Source organism: Melospiza melodia, chromosome 3 (genome assembly GCF_035770615.1).
Source record: "Melospiza melodia melodia isolate bMelMel2 chromosome 3, bMelMel2.pri, whole genome shotgun sequence".
NCBI classification, from domain to species: domain Eukaryota; kingdom Metazoa; phylum Chordata; class Aves; order Passeriformes; family Passerellidae; genus Melospiza; species Melospiza melodia.
In genome coordinates, this window is record NC_086196.1 from 21,807,600 (window position 1) to 21,830,148 (window position 22,549).

A 22,549-nucleotide genomic window follows, 5' to 3' on the forward strand; every position below is an offset into this window, starting at 1 on the left:
TCATTTTATTATAGAGAAGTAGCAAATACAGTGCTGTAAAGTTAGAAGTTGTAATGAGGACTGGAAGAAACCAAATTATTGTATTTGTGTATTTTTTAATAGATGGCATGGAACTAAGGAGATATTAAAAAAAATGTACCCTACCAAGAGAGAGTGACCACTGATAGGATCTAACCTGCAAATGACTCCAGGAAAAAAAGATACAAAAGCCATCAGAAGGCTGGTTTGAAAATTCAGTTTGGGGAAGCAAATGGGAGAAATTACAGTAAAAATAATTATTCAATAACTACATTATTAAATTACTATTATTAGATATATTATTAAATTACTATTATTAAATAGCTACATTGTATAGTTACAGTGCAGCTGTCTATTAATGGCTTTTTAAAATCAAGAAATTGCAGGAGCCATTCTCCCTCCCTTCATATTCACACATACAACTTACAACCTTGCTTTAATAAGGAAGTTTCTCTCAGCTGTCAAGAATATTCTCAAAAATATTTTTTAAATATTAAAAGTGAGATATAAATGTGATTTACTAACCTTCTTATAGTCCACAATGTTTCCTTTTCCTTGTGCCTTAAAAAGAAAGAGATTTTTTTATCAGACACTACATACTACAAACCAGAGTTGCAAGAATAAAGAATGCAATTAAATGAGCTACTACTTTGAACATTACTTACTTTCTTTAGGAATCTGATACAGAAAACCCTAAAATACAACCAAATGTGTTACCAGCTTACACAACATGGCTCTGTTTCAGATGAGAGCTGCAGATACTCAGTGTAATTTTTAGGCTTTTTTATTATGACTTGTAGTTAAACATTTGGTGAATCCAAAATGTTTTGGTCTTAAGAAATCTTGCTGTTTGCATTAATTAATCTCTCCCATGAGATTCTGTAATAAACTCTACTTCCTATCAGCAATAACAGGATTTACTTTCTTTAAAGAGAACTCTCTGTATACCTACCCTGTCTTGCATGAGGCAATAGTCTAGAGCCCCCAAAAGGGCTGTTAGACCCTGTCAGAGCTGTGACCAGGCTGGAAGCGCTTTTGATTTAAGTATCAGCATCACCTTTTGAGTAAGTGAGATAAATAAATCAACCTGTAACTCCTAATATATTCAGAAAGAAATACAAACAATTTTTAAATTTCTTCTTGCCCAGATGCAAGCAAATATGCTGTCCAACTTTCTGATTTCTGTCACAGAATGATGTAGAAGATGTCTTTCTCATTCGTACTCTGACAGAACCAGATCATTAGCACTTAACCAACCTGAAAACCCTTCCCTAAGATCTGATCTGGATGTGCCATTATCACTTCATCTAACTCTAGCTCTTCTCTTTCCAGATTATTGAGAGAAAAAAAAAAAATCTGTTTCTTTCTCTGTAGCTTCCTCAAGGGAAGACCCCAAACCTCAATTCTTCTGCAATGTGTTTCCTGAAAAGATGTAGATTAGGACCAGTACCTCTCCATGTCCTCTGTGGGGACTTCAGAGATCAGCCCAAAGGAGCAGACCAGCTGGAACAATGAGAAGAGCTGAGACCTGCACTGAAGAGGAACACTGTGTGGCAAGCATAGCTTCAAAGAGATGCTGCCAAGCTGGCCCACACTTTAAAAAATGAATTAATCTTTGTAAAGGAGGAAATATAACATAGAGAAAAGAACTGATGAGAGACTAAACAAACTGAAGATGAAGGAGAACAGTAGATAACAGAACTGATTCCTCTGAAGGATAAAGGGGATTGATCCACAAAACCCCTTTGCTTCTCTCTTTAATCTTAGGAGCCAGCTTTTCTGGAATGCATGTTAAGAAGACAGCCTGACAGCATTTGGGAGTAGCAAAACCACTGCCAATTACTGCTTCCTTATTTGTATATTCCCATCTTATTTGATTTGACAATTTTTATTCACCTGATTGGATCTTACAGCTGCTTCAAAATATATCTAGTAGTTATATTGTATATTAGAGAGAAACATGTTCCTTAACAAGCGATTGCCGATATGCAGATTCACACTGCAGCAGAGAATCTGACAAGGTGTTTGAGGAAGATGCTTTTCAGCTGCAGCAATAGCAAGAAAGGTGTGCTCCATGTGCCTCCTCCTGTGCTTATTCTCATTACCAACAGCAAGAATACTTTCTCATGATCTGCTCCTGTCAAGCATTAAAGTCAATGGCTCTTGAGCTCCTCCAGGCAGCAACCTCACATAATCTGTCTCCTAAGCCTTCTTTACCACAACTGCACCATTCTTTTTTTCCTTTTTTATCCTCACAGTAGTACTTTGGCTATCTAACTTTTTCTGAACCTCATCTCAGACACACAGATGGTTTTTTAACCTTTTACATCAGACTTGCTCAACTGGTTAAGCTTCTGACAGGGCCTGAGTGCACTGCATGCACTTTACCTATTAAAACCATACAAATGACATTGCATGAGAGGGTGGCTTAGGAGTGCACCCCTATGAGCACGGGCATCATGAGGAAGTGTCTGGTTTGAGAGCTTGGCCTACACTGAATGTCACATAGTGAAAGTGACTGTGGGTGATATCTCAAAGAGCATGTAGTTAATCAAAGAGAACTTTCCTCTCTAAACCAGCACAGGTCAAGAAAGGCTCCTGGACTAGGTGTTCCATATTGTAGTTGGTAGTAGTGGTAGCATAGTAAATACCATGTATAAAGTATGTGTATAATAAATAAATGTATTAAGTACAGCAGTCCTAGTAGATAGCAAATACTTTTGCATAGTGCATGTCACTTGGCACCCCCACCCTTTTCAGACAGAACTGCTTCATTGTTTCCATAATGCCCATTTTTGGTACGAAAATTTAGTAAGCAGACAGACGGCACTCCTGGAGTCCTGCAACCTCCTCTAGATTCTGCAGATGGGAAATTGTTTCAATGCTTTTATACACTGTGCTGTGGAAATGCCATTACTCTCCAACTGCAATAATCCAAATCCATTTACATTCAATTCACATATGAGCCTTGTGTTGAGACTGTTGAGTTCCAAAAAACCTGATAATGCTTTATGAACTACTAGTCCCTAATTTCAAAGTGACAATAGGACTGCTGCATTTTAAGATCCCCCCACTCTATACCACTGTAGGACTGTAGATTCTGCATACACCTCCCAAAATCTGAAGAGGCTGAAGAGACCATGCCTCTTGCTTGCAGTATGTGAAGGCAAGTTAGAACACAGAACTAGGCAGAGGTTTATACTCCACATCCTGCACCTGATTCCTGCTTTCAAACCAGCAGAGAAAGGAGCCATCAGCAAGCACATCTTGAATGAATTTGCTTGCACAGAGACAGCTTCTTATTGAAGGCAGCAGCCTTTCTAACAAACTGTATAACAACAAGCATGAATTTCCAAGTGGCAGTCATCACTGTTGTTTAGACAGACAAAACATGTCCAACTGATGAGGGAACTCAACAGAATGCTTAATTTTGGCCATTTTGGCGCTTCCTCCTCCCCCTTTCCCTTCTTGCTGTCTTCTACAGTTATCTATTTGTGCTTCAGCAACATCCAGGGAACTATTCATGGACTTGAATCCTGCTGTGGTACATGACAGTTATCACATAGTTATTTTATTCTTATTGTCTTCCTCACGTAAAAATTAGAGGGAAAAAAAAAGGTAAATAAGGGAATTAAGAACAAGAGTATCAGACAGCTAGATCTCAAAACTATTTTGTGATGGTCAGAAAGCCCAGCCCCAAAGATCTTTCCCCTTCCATTGAAAATTACTACTCCAGCATAATTTTGGCAGAAGGAAATGCATGCCTACCTTTCAACCACAGTGATGGCTGAAGTTCTCTGCTTTAAGCTGCCAGTGAAAGTAGCTTTACTAAGACATGGGACTGCACAAGCAGTGCAGAGGAAGGCACATATGCTCCACACAAATGAATCTGCCTACTACACTGATATACAAAAGTCTGACAGAGCTTGACTGTCAGGTCCCTACATTTCCCCTTGTTTAAAGTGTGGATGAGAGAAGTATTAAGCACTGCAGAGCATAGGGAAACCTCTTGTTAATTTCTAAGTTCCTGTGCAGGTTGAAAGTACAGGTAGGAGGAAATAAACAAATGGCAAAACCAGGAAATTCTAAACAGTGCTTTATTTTACCTCTCTAATCTGTTTAAGCCATGCCTCCCTTCCACGGAATTCCTGATGAAGGATTGCAGGAGCAGAATTCAAACTGAAGGCCATGGTGTCACTAGAAGTTTCTTTAACAAATGGCTGCAGGTCTGAATGTAGCTGGAAAAGAAGAACACACACACATTCAGTCTATACGTATCCACCCACTCCTCAAATTGAGGTCCACATCCTGGTTCTACACCTACTCACCACTTCCTACTTTGACACTTGTACTCTGGTTGCACTTTTTCAAGTTTGGGGGAGGGAAAGAAAGATGTTGAAAGCCTTGCAGTGGTGGAAAGATGTGGTAAAGAGAAGCAAGAGAGTCTGCAAAGACACAGATAAAGGACAGCTTGCAGAGCTGGGCAAGGCATAGGACACAGCCAGGTAGGAGACTGTGGAGAGGCAAGAAACAGAAAAAATATAAAGGAGAGAATGATCCAGTCTTTGGTGGGAAGAAGATCAGCTTTTAATCTGTGCAGAGTACTACATTCTACTTTTGAGTACTTGAGGAAGCAGATACAGTATGACCTTTCTTCTAACAAAGCAAATGCTACATAGCTAGGAGCTTTCCATGAAAATTATGCAATCCTTAATACACAACTATGTGTCAATGGTGGATATATTAATATTAAAGAATATACAAAATATTAAGGATATAACTGCACTTCAAGTAATTTACTGGTAGAATTGTACCTAGTAATGGCATATAGTGGCATTCCTGTGGCAGTAAAATTGTGCTTTATAAAACCACTTCCTCCTCCTGTAGGAACTAGAAACTGCATAAATCAACTCAGCTGAAGCAGATGGAAGGTCTGTCTGCCTGTCTCTAGCTACATCTAACCTCACAAGTGAGGCAATACAGCAGAAGCAGATCTGTGTTTTCCTCTGGACTAACTCTAGCTGCAGACTCAATGCCTTCTAGTGGAGGTCAGAGACCTTGTCCAGGAAGTCCTGCTGCTGCAGAGGTGTAGGATGTTCCTGTTCAGATATGGTGACCTCCCTCCTTATCTTCCATCTGCCCTCTATGGAATTTCCCTCCACAGCAGGTTATTCAGAGGGGATATGGCTCAGTCCATGCTGCTGCATGGGCAATTGAGCCTCACAGCACAAATCTCTGCATGGTGGCAGCCAAGACCCAACACATTATGTACAGACTGAGCAATGAGATGCTGGAAAGCAGTGCTGCAGAAAGGGTCCTGGAGATCCTGGTTGATGACAAGTGGAACATGAGTCAGCAGTGCCCTGGCAGCCAGGAGGGCCAGTGGTGTCCTGAGGGGCATCAGGCTCAGCATGGCCAGCTGGGCAAGGGAGGGGATTGTCCTGCTCTGCTCTGCTCTGCTCTGCACTGGGGTGGCCTCATCTCCTGTTCTGTGAGCAGTTTTGAGCACCACAATATAAGAAAGGCATTAAATTATCAGAGTGTCCAAAGGAGGCTACAAAGACAATGAAGGGCCTTGAGGGGAAGCTGTATGAGGAGTGGCTGAGGTCACTTGGTCTGTTCAGCCTGGAGGAGACTGAGAGGAGACCTAATTGCAGTTGTCAACATCCTTGTGAGGAGAAGAGGAGCAGCAAGCACTGATCCCTTCTCTGTGGTGACCAGTGACAGGACCCAAAGGAATGGCCTGAAGTTGTGCCAGGGGAGGGTTAGGCTGGATATTAGAAAATATCACCCATGGAGTGGTTTGCTACTGGAATAGGCTCCCCAGGGAAGTTGTCACAGCACCAAGCCTGAGAGAGTTCAGAAGTGTTTGGACAATGCTCTCAGGCACATGGTGACTCGTGGGGATGGTCCTGTGCAGGGCTGGGAGTTGGACTCGATGATCCTTGTGGATCCCTTCCAATTCAACATATTCTATTACATGTTTCCTCCTGCAACTCCCGTTAATGGGACAGCGGGTTTAGGAGTAATGAAGGAGCAGAAAAGGTAAAGCTGCTGCAGAAAGATGTGCTAGAAGGAAGTTAACAGAGCCTTTAATGTAATGAGCTCCATTGCCAGGAGTGTGATTTTGGTAATTCACAAGCTCTGTTCATACCAACAGCTTCTGCAAACATCTCACTCCATACAGCAGTCAAATTTCTCAACACTCACCTGCTGGCTAAAATCTACAGCACAAGTCATGCCGTATATGACAGAGCTCACAAGCAACACATCTTACAAGCCCTTCCTTCTGTATTTAAGCTCCCAGAACAAAAGGAAAAGGTGTACCTTATGACTCATAGACATATGCTTCCCATACTGGAATGCCATGTCCTGGATCTCAGCGCTGTGCTTTGCTAGCTCCATTGCAGCCTGGCAGCTCTTGGCCAGCAAGGCACTGTGCCTGAGGAAAACCTGCTCCTTCCACCTAGATATGCCAATGTCATCTGTGAGGCAGTTCTCCTGAAAATGAAACAAAGGCTAACATGAAAACACCAAAAACTGCACATGTCAGCTCACAGAAGTTAATAGTGTGGCACGTGTGAGTACCGTGTAGTACATAACAAAACAAACCAAACTCTGGGTGCCATGTGCCAAATAAATTCTTTTAGGGATGAATAGAGGAAAATACCAGAATAAATATATTGGCAGTTTCAAACAAAAACCTTTTCCATTTTCCTGTCAAAAGGCAATGAAAAACATGTGGAACTGTCAAGGTTCAATATAAATATTTTTTTTTTAATTACTGTATCATCACACTGAACATTAACAGCAAACTATAGCCCTCATGAGGGACTGGGGAGGAAAAAAACCCACAACCAAAATTCCAAAACAAAACCAAAAAGCAACTCCTCCCCCCACCCAGAGTACATCTGCACTTCAGCCCCCTCCCAGTTACCACGAACCAACAATCCCAAACAAACTTGAGAAGTCCCTACAATTTTTCCTTTGTAGTCAGGAAAAAAACTAATTGTAACAGGTGTTGAAAATTCTTATAGACTGCAGTGGAAAAATGAAGGGCTGTGAGAGAGGACTTATACCTCTTCTGCTTCCATATTAAGGGTGAGGAGCAAACTGAAAGTATTAAAAAATAACTAAAGTTGCAATTTAGAAGTGTCGGGGATTAATTATCAGGGGCTGATAGAGGCACGTCAGTTATGCCTCTACTGAACTTTACCACCTTGACTATAAGGTCAGAGATGCTCAACCTGTCTAAAAATCTTTTGTATCCAACATATTTATTTGGATAACTTTCCACAGTGTTTTAATTAACACAAATCAAATACTTTTTCCCAAAATCCAAATTCAGTTGCCACTCCTTTGACTCATAAGGTGTTAATATGCTACTAATTCATTCATGTCTTCAAAGCTAGACACTACTTTAATCTGTCTCACATACTGACATCCCTTTAGGCACTCTCTAAGAAGGGGGCAGGGGGAACCCCAAAACCAGAAAAGATCACAGCTGTTTTGCTTAGAAAAAATAAAATCAGTAGTGAGAAGCTACAGAAAAAAAAATTAAAGCACAAAAATGTTCAAAATTTTGTAATTTTTCAGTTCAGCTGAATCTGTAACGTACACTAAGCCAAAAGATATTCTTCAACAGAGTAATATAAAAACCACTCTTATACAACAAACCTTCTCCCTCAAAGTGATGTCAATTAAATTACTTAGAAATGAGCAAGAAGTAATTCTGTGTGACCCTATAGTTTTCTAGCAAGGTATTATCTGTCATGAAATCAGTAACAAATGAAATAGAATCCATCCGTTCAGCTTTAATTTTCCTCCCTTATGGATATCACCCAGAAGTGCTGTGTTACAAGGGAGAGGATAATTTGAGACTAATGGAAAAAGTAGGAGAATTCTGTAATGCCAAGTAACACAGAGCTGTATCAAAATGCCTTTGCTTTCAGACATACTATTAAGTTATACAAGGAAAGTGAAGAACAGCGAAACCACATGTTTGCTATTATGCATATGACAACTTACAAAGTCAAGCCTCAACTTTCCTCTGTTTCTGTATTTTTGTTTTAATATTTTAACTCAGCCCAGAGCATGTGCAAATTCCCATGACTGGCAAAATGTCAAAATGAGCATTTAATTCAAGTAGTTTCCCATATATCAAGTCTCTTTTTTTTCCATTTAGATATAGGTCAATTTATTTTAAATTTAAAATCAGGAGCTGTTGGAAGACGAAACACAATCTTTTCCTTAACAACCAATCTGCTCAGTGAAAAAACAGTACTTACTAAAATTCACTGGATGATACTGAAAATTGGCAGTGATTTTTATAATCGTTTGTTTTACATCAAATAAGAAAAAAAATACTCTAGAAAGGTATCCTGAAACAATTTTGAAGTTAAAAAATATTTCAGAAGACCCATAAATTGAAAAGGATTGCTTTCTGTAGCCTTTGAGCAGCAAGAGAAGTGCAAACATTATCCAATATCAACTGAAGGAACTGAAGAAGCTTAAGCAGTCATTGCAACTCAATGTACACCAGAAAATTAATTCTATGATTTGTTACAAAATAATATTCCTAAACAAGTTTCAATTTCATTAACAGGATTGAAAATGATGGCAGAAAAAGTTACTGTCCACTACATTAACATTATGTAAAAGCTTCAAGCACCTAAAATGAGCATCTAACTTCAAAAAACCTACAAGAATTGAACACATATTTGAAGATTGAAATCTTAAAAACATAAGTATTGTAAATCTCTGGGCTACAGAAACAAGCCAGTTGTAAAAAGGTATTATGTCCATATGGATGTGCTTTAGTGTATGAACTTGCATGCCTGAACATAGCTGATTTTAATTAAAGAATTTCTTATGACCACAGACCCCTAAAGCTTTTGCTGCTTAAGACAGAGGCAGACACATCCTTTCTTCAGCAAAATTTTCCAACAATGACATTTTTTCCCAAGCTTAACTCTCATGTTATACATAAAGTGTCTGCCAACCACACCACATTCTTACAGGGGTATGTAGGACAATATCTAAACACTATTTTAAAAACATCAAGGGAAAACCCAAACTACTTCTAGATTGCAAAGCTGTAAAATCTGATATCACAATGGCTCTTACTACTTCTAGAGAAATTTTCCCTGCTTTATAAGCTTTGTTTTGTTTTGTCAGCAGCAGGTATAGAAGTGGACATTAGCTGGCCCAGAAGACTCCTAAGACTTTCTTATAAAAACCTCTCTAAAGTCAAATGAATTCTAGTTGTAGGTGACAGTGCTCAGGTATTAACAAATGCCTGTGGAGTGACCTCATTCATAAATTCTGTCACCAAGAAATGGGTGCAGATCACAAGCACCCCTGATGCTGTCAGGGGGGCAGGAAGTGGAGGATGAAGAGAGCTGAACCCCCCACCATCACTGGAAGAAAACAGCCATCTCCAGAGACAGTTTGCACAATGTCAGCAAGAGTGCACAGGGAAAATATCCAAATACAGCTCTGTCAATCATCACTTCCAATGGGAAATGAAGAACAGCTGAGGGCGCTCCCATTTTTCTATTGGCAAGGTCAGCTACTGCTTTGTTAGAAACTGTCTAGTTGAGAATCTATTTTATTAAACTACTTCCATGATTTAAACTGTGTTTAAAACAATCACCTCAGGAAACAAAAAACTCCTAGAAAATTTAACTGGGACTAAAATACGTGATCATAACCAACAAGAAGGGCAGCTCTCAGTGACAGCACCAAGGATCCCCAGTACAAAAGCAACACTTACAATAACACAGTTTGATTTATCTCACCAAAGAAGATTTTTATATGAGGCTCAGCTGAAAACGTACTACAGAAATATGAATGAAAAACATGTCTTAAAAGTGCACAAACCCATTTGCAAAACCAAGAAGGAGCAGAAGTCAGAGACTCTAAACTTCAGCTATAGTTTGTAACACAGCCCATCATTTATTTCCATACCATGGCAGCTCTTTCTTAACCATCTGCTGCTGCACAAAATGATCCAAATGTCTGAATCATCTATATCAAACATTAATTCAGTTCTCAATGGGCAAATAATCCACAGAAACACATAGAAATAATTTTACATTGCATATTCAAAGTTTAAAATTAAGTAGTTCAAGAACTTCTATTTCACATAAATAAAATCCAGTGCACCCATGAATCACTCTACCAGCAGCAAGACCCTGTAAAACATTTCACACATGGTTCACATGAGCTTTCAGCAGATGTATTCATGCTTGCTGAACATGACAGGGCATGTTTTATTGGTCTATTAATACCCGTCTTCACTGCCTTTGGAGGAACAAGGGTGTCTGCAAATGGGTCAATAAAGCAAGCTACTGACTACTTTTATCATGACACTGTAAAAAAACAACACCTGGTTTTCAAAGAAAAGTTTGTAAACTTATCATAAAGATAAATATCTCTTCACATCTGTTACTTTTAAATCTCTCTGGAAAAACTTAGTATTTAAAAGAACAAAAGCAGTAAATAAGTAACATTGGCCTTCTTTCTAGCTATGCTCTTTTTCTCTCAAACACATTTTCCTATTCTTTTCACAGATGCTCTTTACTCAAATTCCATATTTTATGCTTTTCTTTAGTCTTGCAACAAAAATATTTGTTTAAAAAAAGTGAAAGCTCTGGCTCTGCAGCCCTGCTAAAAGGTGGTTTACATAACTCAAAATACATTTGATTTACTTCCTATAGTAAAATAATAAACAAATCCATTACTTATAGTAAAGACTCATAGCAGACAGTTGATGGACATGTGCAGTACTCAAAACATTACTCCTCAAAGCAAGGCCAGGAACCAAATATCAAAGAAGAGTTGGCAGAGCACACTGCATTTAGCCCATCCTTTTCCAGAAAATAAACTAACTTTCATTAAAAACCCTACTGTGGTCTAAAATAAATACTTGTTAATTCACTGTTTGATACAAGTACTTGCTACTAAGGCCGTTATTTTTTAAACTTGTTTAACATATTAGGTATGCACAACTTTCACAAAATTGCATCAAAAATTCCTAACAGTGGAACATGTTGGGAATGGTCCTGTCTAAGATAATAGCCCCATGTTGACACTATAATGAGCTTTGCTAATGCACATTTATCATCAGCTACATATTCTGACAACAAGAAAAAAATCCCCAAAACCCAACCAAGTTATTTCCCCTCAAAGTCCCTCATGCTTTAAGATTGCAAGAGCATTCTGGAAGGTTAAGCACAAGAGCCAACACAGTGAAGTCCCTCTCTTCATTCTGCTGTTTGACCTTGAGCTTCCTTGTATCTCTTACACCTGTCAAGTGAATTGACAGGAATATTAAAGTAACCCCCCCTCAGTATTTGTTAAATGATCTGGAATATTAAAACAGAGTGGCTTTATAGATATGACAATATTCTCTGAGTTAGCAAACATTTTAGAAACCTTCAGCCTCCTCAAAGCTGGAAACAGAGACTCAGAGCACTGGGGGTTTTTTGTTAAAAATAGATAACCACAATCACAACTGAAGACCAGACTAGACAATTTTCAACTTTGTACTCACTAAGGCAAAATTTTTACTCCCAAATTAGACCCAGATTTAGGGAAGGCAAATGGGAACTGGGAAGAATGTCCTTCACTTGCAGAATTTTGGGCTGAGCGAGGATATTGCAGAAAACTGCAATAGTTTATCATATCATCCCTTTTAGCTCCAGGTTATAGTCCAACATATGAGCTTAATATTGTTAATGCAATATCTTAAACCACAGCAGCTGTTTGTTGCTTTGAACATGAGTGACAAGCCTTAACCTTCAGGATGTGTCAAAGCCTACACTTCATAGTTTGTATTGTCACTTCAAATAACCATAAAAAGTTAAATATTTGCTTTTTCTTTCCTGGTTTTACACAGATCTAATGATTTACCTATGCAGAAAAGATAAAGCATGATCAAACAGAATGTACTAAAATGGGACAGCTGTAGGATTGCACGTGGCTGTGCAGAGGAAAAACAGTGCTAATGGAGCTGTCAAATAATTATATCCATTATATGTATTCAGGAGTAAACCAGGTCAGTCTTGTTAGGTCAAATAATTCTTTGAACTTTCCTACTGGGTTATCCAAATGAAGAAGACTGAAACTTTTTTTTTTTTTTTTTTTGTAAACATGAACTTAGGGTCTCAGAAAAGAAAGGTTAACTTTGCAGAGATATTTTTGTCTACCGTTCAGGTAGACATTCAGCAAAGTTCAAAACAACTTGGTGCTAAGTTAGTTTATTTTATGGTACTAAAGAGCTTTAAAACAACTGCATTAAGGACATTTAACATATGAAATACAGTTTTCTTGCCTCAGGGAAAAAAAAAAAAAACAAGGTGAGAAGACATCCTTCTGCTTTTCCAAATTTAGGAAATTCCCAGCAATGAAAATACCACTACAAGCATCCCTCTGCTCTATTCCTAAAAAGAAAAAGAAGTTTGACATTTGAGATTTAGTTGTGGAGCAGATTAAAGCATTTGTCTTACCTCTGGGAAATGCAGTTCATAATTTTGTTTCAATCAAATTGCAATTAGGGAAGGAGGGAAGATGCACAAAGGACACAAATAATAAGACAGACTAACAACCGAACTAGTCTGTTTGCCAGTCTTTGCTAAAGAAATGTTCAGAACATGAATGGGACACTGCCTCAGCAGAACAGGGTGAGGAGAGCAGCAGGGATATGTCTCAGCACAACATGGAACTAAATTTCTCAGAGAACTAGACAGAAAAAATTAAAGCAGATGCCACAACTTGCTGTAGGTCTCATCAGAAGGCACACACTACCCATTATAAAGGCTGAACTTCAGGCACTGTCATGTAAGTGTCTCTATTACACCACCACACTAATTGTGTTTTGAGTTAACTGGGTTCCCCTTAGGAAGGGTACAGTGTACTTGCAACTCTCCTTAGACAGAAATAGTCACTGAAACAAAATAAGTCTTTGCTATTTGTAACTGGGCCAGGGCAGGGTAAATGTCATGCAGCTGTGCTTCGTTTATCTCACACTTCCCCTTGCAATCCACACATGTGGAGGACTTCATTAAGGCAACAGAAAATAGAAAAAGAATGATTAAGGAAGAAAAGATAAGGATTTTCTGCAGTGGCAGGAACCCAAATGAGTCCACAACATTTCTCACTTACAGAGAGCTTACAGGTGTCATAATGATGCTACTGCTGAAACACACCAGGACTAACAACTCTTGTACTTTCTCCCTCCTTTTAAACAGGTGAGAAAGTCATTGTATTTACAGTAGTCACACATTAATATCACCAAATGCCTAGGGTACATAAATCTAGTGAAATTCTTACCTCAGATGATTTTGAGTTTTCATAATATATCCCTTGAACCAAGTCACCAATAGCACTTGAAATGAGTTCCACAACCTGTAAAAGAGAAGGAGAAAAAGCCTTATATCTTTAATTATCACCAAATTGACTAACAAAGCTACTGCCAGATTTCCAAAGAGATAAACCACGAAGAAAGCTAATTGTGAAAGACTTCAGGATTTACTGAGATATATTCTGTGATATGTCTCTGCTAAAACCTCTACTACAGTAACTCTTCTATCAAAGTTTTAAGTTAATATAAATGAAAAACAAGACTTGTTTTTCCTACCGTGTGAACTATAGAGTGTATTCTCACAAGGACGTTCACAGAACTAATAAATCCCAGTTCATGAATATGAGACAGTACCTCATCTGGGCTTTGTTTTGTTTTGTTTTTTTCCTGCCAAGTAAATACTTCACAATACCTCTCCTTGGGAGCTGTTAAAATTCTAATCTTCATGGCTAATACAGAAAAGTCAGAATCCATAGAAAGGTAACCTTTCAAACGTGATCATTTGGTATTCAGGTGCCATGGGAATGCACTGTGGATGTATTTAGTGCATGGCCTGAGGCTCAGCTGTACCACATACACTGAAAGTCGGCAACACGGGAATGTTTAAATCAGATTTATCAATCTGTATTATCTTCAGGGTTCAGGCTTTTTATTTTATTCAAGCGAAGCCTAAAAATCTGAACTTGATCCAGAATGTAAAACAAGTAGTCCACGGTCTCCCTGGAACTACTGTAAAATTTTAAGTTGCGCACATGAACTGTCTTAATTGGAACAAAATACTCAGATTTATTGTAAAATTAAATGCAGGCATTTCAAATAAGCACACCTTAAGGCTACCTCTGGTTGCTCACAAAGTTTTAATTTCTTGAATGTTTAATTTCCTACGCATATGAGTCAGTATCTGATTCCTCTTTTTGCTTCCTAAAATTCAATGTAGTTCTTATTGAATTAAAAGATTTAGTTTCAATTTTTATCATTCTTGTAACTGAAGACAAGAAGTCAAATGATAAAAACCCTAACAGAAAGATATTCTAACATTTAGGCATGCTTTATTTGATAATAAAACCACATTTGTATGCTAGTTTTGAGTACTAGCAGAAAGGTTGTGTTTTCTTTTTTTTAAACGGTGGTTCATATACATATTCATATACACACAGCAAGCGCTAACTTTAGAAATGGTGCTGATTAAAAGTCATGTTTTTTCTTGCAATGCATATGGGTTAATTTGCAAGACCTACAAAAATAGCCTGAAAAAAAAGAAATCACATTGCCCTTTAGGAAACTAGACACCGAAGAAATATTGTAGCAATATGAGCTTTGAAGGAACTGAAAGGACAATGATCCTACAGTGTTACCAGATGTGTTGAGTTATTTAAAGGGGGGTACAGAGAAAATGAGGGGCTCTTTTTTTTTTTTTTTTTTTTTTAAACAACAACCCTCACCACCCCCACCCCCCTTTTCTTTAAGATAAGCCTAATTCCCAAATCCAGGAGGACTGAGTATCGCCAAGAGGTCTATGAAAGTCTGTAACTAAATGCCCAGGATCAGATTGTATTACAGTTTATACAAGCAACATCCCAAGATTCTTCTGATGGCTAGGACACATAATACAGATCAATCACTCACTCAAAAATGTTATGGTTTGTGAAATGGTCTGAGCTCAGAGACCTACACTGGTAATACGAAGAGGAATTTACAAAGACACAGAGTCCTACTCTAAATGTCAAAGTGATAGTATGAACTTTTAACAATGCAGCTGGCTCTGGATAACTAGACCTTTTCCTCTCTTGCCTGAAACTCTAGACTGAGCAGGACCCTGTTTTGGGGTTTCTTTTTTCCACCTCTCCTCCCTCTTTTTAGTGCAACTCTACTCTCCAAGGCAATTTTAACTGGCTTAACACAAGCTTGGTGAAATATTTGTGAACAATTGTATCTCTTCCTCTAAGAGTTTATAAAACATCTCAGGAGAATGACATAACAACTATTTAGAAGAATCTTTATTATGTTAAATACCATTTAGTCACATATTGAACATTATATATGGGTGAGAATTTAGTATTAATATTACTCCTCTTATTTCCAAATATATATAAAAATACTTTTCAGGTAATGTAAGGCTATACAGATCACTACCAGGAATGAAATTTCAGTTTCAAGAGCACAGTGGGATGCTTGCATGAGGCTCTGTTACCTCACCAACCCTTAATCTGATCTATGAAAAGTATCTCCTGCTTAACATCAGTGGCCTGGGGTCCTGAGCACTGGGGAAAGAAATGAGAAACGAGGAAACCAGGCAATTTTCCTCTGCATCCCAAAACGACAAAGGAAGAAAAATTATTATGGATTCAGTAATATTCATGAAATGATACAGTGTCTAGCTCTTATGCAGCACTTTTCATCAGAAAATTTGAAAGCAATCAACATCTCCTGTTAAATTTATTCCCTACTGTTTTATGTAAGGGGAAAATGGCAACAGTGAACTGATTTTCCAGAAAATCATGCAGTCTGCCAGCATAAGAGCAGCAAAAACTATCCAAGCTGTCTTATTCTCATTGCTGCCTTTCTGCCTGACCAGTGCTGACGTTTCTGAGATGTAAGTCTGAGGAGAGAGGAAGCTAGATGAAAAATGAAGTGCTCTCAACTGCTTCTCTTCTCATTTGACAGTTGAGCTCCATTTTAAAAAGGTTCAGAGATGAGGGAAGAGAAGAAAGAATTGCCAGAATTAGTGCTTGAAAACAGCAAATCCAAAAGATACCAAAGGCAGCCTATTCATAATCTCTCTTCCCACTGTGTTCCACTCCTCAACAGGTTTTTGAGAAGCCTGGTTCCTCGGGATGAGCAGGAGCAACCACACATTGAGAGAAAACAAACTTCCATTGTATTTTTATTTTCTACTCTGCATCAGAATCTTCCTAAGTGCTGTTTTCTGCTCCTCCAGTATCCCCATGACTGGGTGTTGCCCAGGGGATGACCCATTACTTGCAGGTGACAAACGCACATGCAAGTGATTCCACACCCTTTAAACACACTTTGCAATAGTTCTGAAATGTCTTTTTTTTTTTTCCTGAGGTGGAATTACTTCAACACTTTTTGATCTCTTCTGCTTTTAAAAAGCCAACACAAAGGCCATCAGTTTAGGATGAATACAGGGAAAAGACATGGATTGTTAAAGCTAAAATCTCTCCTACTATTTAGGCAGACTAAGTGGATAACATGGTGTAAATTCTGGACACAACCATTTGATTGCTCATTCCACAACAATGTAGAACACATGCTCTGACCTCTCCAATTAATTCAAATATAAAATAGTCCAAAAGACTATGCTGTGTTTCAGTCCCAGAAGAGCTCTGTAGGTTTAAAGAGCAGAAATTTGGTGAAATTTAATTTACCTTTTTCTGGTGCACTAACTTGTTTATCAAAAAGGCACAGCTTTAGCCCTTCAAGACTCTTTAATTTTACTTTGAATCTAATTACTCAAGCTCAAAATTTCTATCTATTACTTGAAGAAGTAAATTTAAAATGTTGGTAATTCACTTAGTTCAGAAAATTACTCAGGAAATCCAATCAAGGACTTAATGAATGTCCTCCTTCATTCTCCTGAAATCAGAATTTTGTGTAGTTTCCTGAGGACTTATCCATAAGAGTTCAGAATTCCCAAAGAATCACACATGGTGTCACATGGGGCACATGGTCACTGTTGCAGGTACAGCAGCCCAGTTCATGACTGCAGTTGACTATCAAGGGAGATTCAATTCTGTCTAGAGAAAAAGAGGTGTATTTTAATGGAAGTGAAACTGTGCTAGAAGGAATGCAGGGAAATCACAGAAGACATTTTGGTACAATACTTTCTCCAGAGTTGAAAGACATGATTCAGACTCTGTCAAGCACAGTAAAAAGAATGGATTTCGAGCCCCACTCATCCTTCACAAGGTTCTTAAACAACCTGGATGAAAAGACAACATTGGTGCCATCAATTCAGCAATGCAAGCACTTTGCTCTCTTAACTTATCTTCAAAATACTTTGTTTAAAGTTTACTGCAACATAACACAAAACTTAGGGGGTTTTCCCTGGTTTTTCTTCTGGTTTACAAAAGGAATGAATCTGAGCTCCATTCAAAGAATGGTCATTTTATTTTAAATTCAGCTGAAATGGAACTGATTACACTATTTCAGAGTAGTAATGTCGTGTCTCTCCAGACTCTATTGGATATTTTCAATGGAAACATCACAGAAAGGATGAAGCTCTTGTGGGAAGACAGGAAGCAGCACTAGGAAGAAAATAGCAATGGATATAACTTTGTTCTTCATCCCTCACAATTTCTATTTGACAAACTTCCGTAGCTTTGCCAAATTCCTTCCGAGAAGGACCACAAGTAATTCCTTCCATCCTTATGTTGAAACAATATCCTTTCCTCACACATCTGCTATTGGCAGATCCTAATCCTGCTGCTGATGCATAGACTTGAAAATGTAGCAGGACTTCTCCACAGAAATAAAGAAGAAAATGAGATAGTCAGGAACCATTAAATATACAGATAAAAATTCCTTCAGCTTGCACTTCCCTCCCCAAAGAAGCACTAGTTTGAGAAATACTCCAACACTCAAAAATTCCACAGAAACTGACCCAAAATCATTGCAACACTAGGATGCTAAAGCCAAAACTCAGCAAAGAGCTGATTTTGGAGTTTGATTGTTCAATAATGCCTTTTAAAAAAGTGGGGGGAGGGGCGAGTGAAAACTCTAAGGAGTTCCAAGAACAGTGAAATTCAATTTTCTTTCCTGGCAATCTCCTCAAACACCATTAGTCATACAGGTAATCAAACGTGCCAGCCTAGAGAATGAGTTTTTTTAATCTAATGTTTATTGAATCCTATTGGATTTATTGTTTGAAATCATCTTGAGTTTTACTATCTTTTGGATCTGGCTCTCTCTTAGTGAACACACAAGAAGGACAGTGATTTGCCTTTCTAGCATGCTTTAAGTGGTCTTGGAAAACAGAGTTATGGCTTTCTTCATTCTGTTAATGATGAATTAGTAGCAAACTACAATACAACAATACAGTGTAGACATATCATCCAACCCTACTACTTGTTAAAAAGGTGCTTCTAAGCCGTTACAAATAATCAGCAGCTGTCAATTTGAAAACTGCCAATATTGTTAAATACCTTAAGGTCAGTCTGCCTTAGGGATTTTCACCAGTGTTAAGTTATCCTTTTTATGCTGATGCAGCACTATCTACAGAATTGGACTTCATCAGTGTAAAGACTTTTAGTGCATAATTCAGTCATTTTCCTTAAGGACAACATAACCAACAGAAGAAATATAATTTTCCTTGTCTACTTCCACATGATACCTTACACAGTTTCTTAATACCTTTGCAGATCCACAGCAGCAGATCCTTGCACTGAAGTGCTGAACAACTGTTGCTGAGTGGCCCAGGTTAGAGAAATACCTGACTGCTGATGGGTAATTTAATTACAATTTTGTTCTATATAAAACAGTGAACAAAGAAGGCATAATGACTACGGGGTTCTGTAGATATAAACACGTTCCCATCCATAAGTGGTGCAGGAAAGCATGGTTATAAAATGCTGCTCCCAGTCACGCTGCTGCAGACCACCATTAAACTGGGATATGTTCACAGAGGAACTGAGGATTAAAGTGAAGAACACAAATTGTACCTGCAAGTAGTATCTACTATTTCAAACAGTCTGTACCTGAATAAATATGAATCAGAAGTAATTCCATTTAGCATCTGACAGAGGGAATCAACTTAATGAAGCTGCAGATGTTTGTTAAACTAACAAATCAACAACCTCCTTTACCAGGGATAGCAGCAATCAGACTCTAGACTCCAAGTGAAATGCTGTTGAATTTCAAAACACTGATATTAACAAGCAGATACAGTCCATTGAGAAATTCAATATTCTTGCTAGCCAACAAGAAGTCAAATACATCAGCATTTTGATTAAAATTACAATTAACTCATTTATATTACTGCTAAAATTTTATGCATTTTACCATATTATTACACTGAAACCACTCCAGATGTTATGGCACTTTTACAAAAAATGCTGCCACAGAAAGGTTCATTTTAAAGACAAGCTTTACAGCAGTGAAAAAAGAAGGGAAGATATATAATCTATTGCCCTACTTACATGGTGCATCGATTTTAGCCTCTCCTGCAGTACATTGGGTATAAACACCTGATGAGAAGGAATGCAGAAGAGGGAACCAAATTCTCCTCAACAGTGCCCACTGACAGGATGAGGCAACAGGCACAAATGAAAACATGAAATGCAACCTGGATACAGGAAAACAGGCTATTGTGAGGGCATCCAACAATGGATGCCCAAAGGGGTTGCAAAGTCTCCATTTTGGGAGATATTTAAAGTCTGTCTGGACATAGTCCTGGGCAACTGTCTCTAGCTGACCCTGCCTGAACGAGGGCTTTGGACTGCACAGACTCCAGAGATCCCGGTCAACCTCAACCATTCTCTGACACCAGCAGCTTCTGGAGGAGGACCACAGCTGATTTTACATATTTACATCTGCAGCACCAACAACAACTTTCCTCACCTTTGAAATAATACAGTCAAGGTTACACAGCTGTATTTCACAAATACACTCTTAGGTAAGAGTTAGGTTTACTGATTGTACTAGGAGTAGATTTCCCTATTATAAATAGCTACATTCTTGGGAGACTAAGAAAGCCTATGCAGACTAGTCTCAGACTCTTATTACTATTGCTAACAGCCTTCAGCTGCAACCAAATCATGACAAAAATATATTTTCACTTTTTAAAAGTGTATTGTCTGTTGAAGCCATACTCCAGATGTACAGCTGATTATATACCAGCCACTATAACCTCCAGTCCTGTAAAACTATATATTAACTGCCTTAACTGTCATGGAAATCCACCTCTAGAACCAAATATTCCCCTTACATCCAAAGATGAAAGTTAGTATATATTAAATACTCACACACAAAAAAGGTCTAATTGTTTCAGCTAATACTGGGACAGCATTTCACCCAATACAGATCTGATTGCATTTGATCCTCATACACACACTCAATAGGAATCTTACTATGTATGAGAAACAGATTTCAAATAAAGCCATGAAAACAAAACTTAGGATCTTCCATTTCTTCAGCCATAAAGAGAATGAAGCTGACATTGCAAATATAATTTCTGGAGGTCATCACCTTTCCTAACCTAATCATAGAATCATTAGGTTAGAAAAGATCTTTAATATCATCAAGTCCAAACTAAGCCCAGGAGTTTCAAGCCCACTGCTAAACCATGTCTCTAAGTGTCACATTTACACATCTTTTAAAGACCTCCATGCATGGTGACTCAACCCTGTGCAGCCTCTTCCAGTGCTTGTGTTGAAGAAATTTCACTGGTGCTCTCATTTCATATACCTGCTCTGTGAAAATTCTTTTTAATTTTATAATTTGTGTAAGGGATAAAGCTGTTTAGCAATTAATTCCTCCACGATGATTATTCACAGCTGTGAAAGAAAAAGCTGTAACAAACATCTCTGTTTGAGAAATGCAGGCAGTGCCAATACCTATTGCAATTTAGTGGTGAATGAAGTAGCAGAACTGCTGGCTTTTGAGAGGCCTTTCCCACAGTATGCAACTCATGCAGAATATAACATCATATACTCAAAAATTTTCATTGCTTCAATTTCTTAGAATAAATTTTGTTTTCTTTTTAATATCTATTTGCTACTATTCTGGTATTGATCTTGGATACATATTCTTGTCAACAGTCACAGAAAGATTAAATCTAGACACTTTTTAATGTTTGTCTTAAATATTTCAAAGGGAATTTCTCTGAAAAGTGAGGGTGTTTGACTTCAGAAAAAAGAAAAAACTTTTATTCCAACATTTGGCTTTAACATTCAATTAAATTTAGATGTATATACATATACAAGTATATATGTGTATATATATATACACACAGATATAAACACACACATATACATATTTAATATGCACATATATATCTTAAGCCTGTAAATATTTCTGACTCTAAGTATTTGTGTTCCCCACTAGAAAACTGCCAACTCAATGCTGCACATTAAGGAAGCAAATGTAAGAGGAAGAGACCCCAACTACCCAGAACTCATTAGTGATTGTCTTGAGATGTTGAATGACCTTTGACTTTCATCAGATTCAGCCTTTCTTCATTTTCTTTAGTTTTTATCTTCATTTATGTTTAGTCATCTCTGAAAAGCCCTCTCTTTCATGTAGATGGCATATCTGTATTTTCCAGGCCATTCTGTTAATTATCAGGCAAACAGCAGTTCTATAAGACAAAGAATTACTAAACCAGGTGTTAGAAGCAGCTGTGCAGTTCATCCCCGAGGAAGACAATGTTTACCTGGAATAATGACAGGTATTTGGTTAATGAACTCAAGATGAACTCAAGCAGTAAACATTGACTTCGGCCTGCTGGGCAGACCAGAGAAGCAGAAGGACATGTCTGATTGCTACTATGAAGAAGGTGAATTCATATGTAAGTTGAGGAGATTGTTAGTGAGATGATTCAGAGGCAAGAATATTTCATGGACTTTATGCAAATTGGTGTAAATATCTTTGGTAGGCCACTGAAAATTCACCAGAACTGAATGGAAAACTTCCTGAGACCGTCAGTCACTCGGTCAATGCGACATTGAGGCAGAATCTCAAGCATTCACAACTCTCTTCTCAACAGCACCATGCCTTGATGCTTTAAAAATATTCTTGCAGTATGTTTTTGGGAAAGACTTTAATCTAGACTGATGATACAACCACACCTATGATGACATATTCTGCTATCAGTCTCAGCTGTAGTCTTCCCATGTTCTGCAGCAATCATTCTGCAACAAGGTACTGTGTGGAAGTCACAGACATCCACGAGGGAAGTGGCAGAAATCACTCTTTCTTTTTAGAAGTATTTTTTCATGCAGAAGTGGGAGGACAGAAAACAGATTGAAATCTAAACATAAAATTTTCCAGTAGTGCCATGGCCAAGAATGAGAAAAATATACTCTTTCCATGCAGTCATATACTAACCCCCATGGAGACTAACTTTGGGAAAGATTAACACAAGCATTAGCTTTAAAAACCAGTACAGGTGCAAAAGGCCACTAAGGTAAAGGATAAATCTATTTG

General features: G+C 38.1%; 1 protein-coding gene across 1 annotated transcript in view; it reads right to left on the reverse strand.

Annotated features, from left to right (window-relative positions):
- The window catches only part of PDSS2 (decaprenyl diphosphate synthase subunit 2), a 109,610-nt gene that overhangs the window by 11,130 nt on the left and 75,931 nt on the right, over window positions 1–22,549 (reverse strand). Inside the window, exons 4-7 of the mRNA XM_063150964.1 lie at window positions 13,354–13,428; window positions 6,346–6,519; window positions 4,125–4,256; window positions 544–579 (exon numbers count right to left, since the gene is read on the reverse strand). Coding sequence (XP_063007034.1) covers window positions 544–579; window positions 4,125–4,256; window positions 6,346–6,519; window positions 13,354–13,428 — 417 coding nt within the window. The remainder of the gene's footprint in view (window positions 1–543; window positions 580–4,124; window positions 4,257–6,345; window positions 6,520–13,353; window positions 13,429–22,549) is intronic.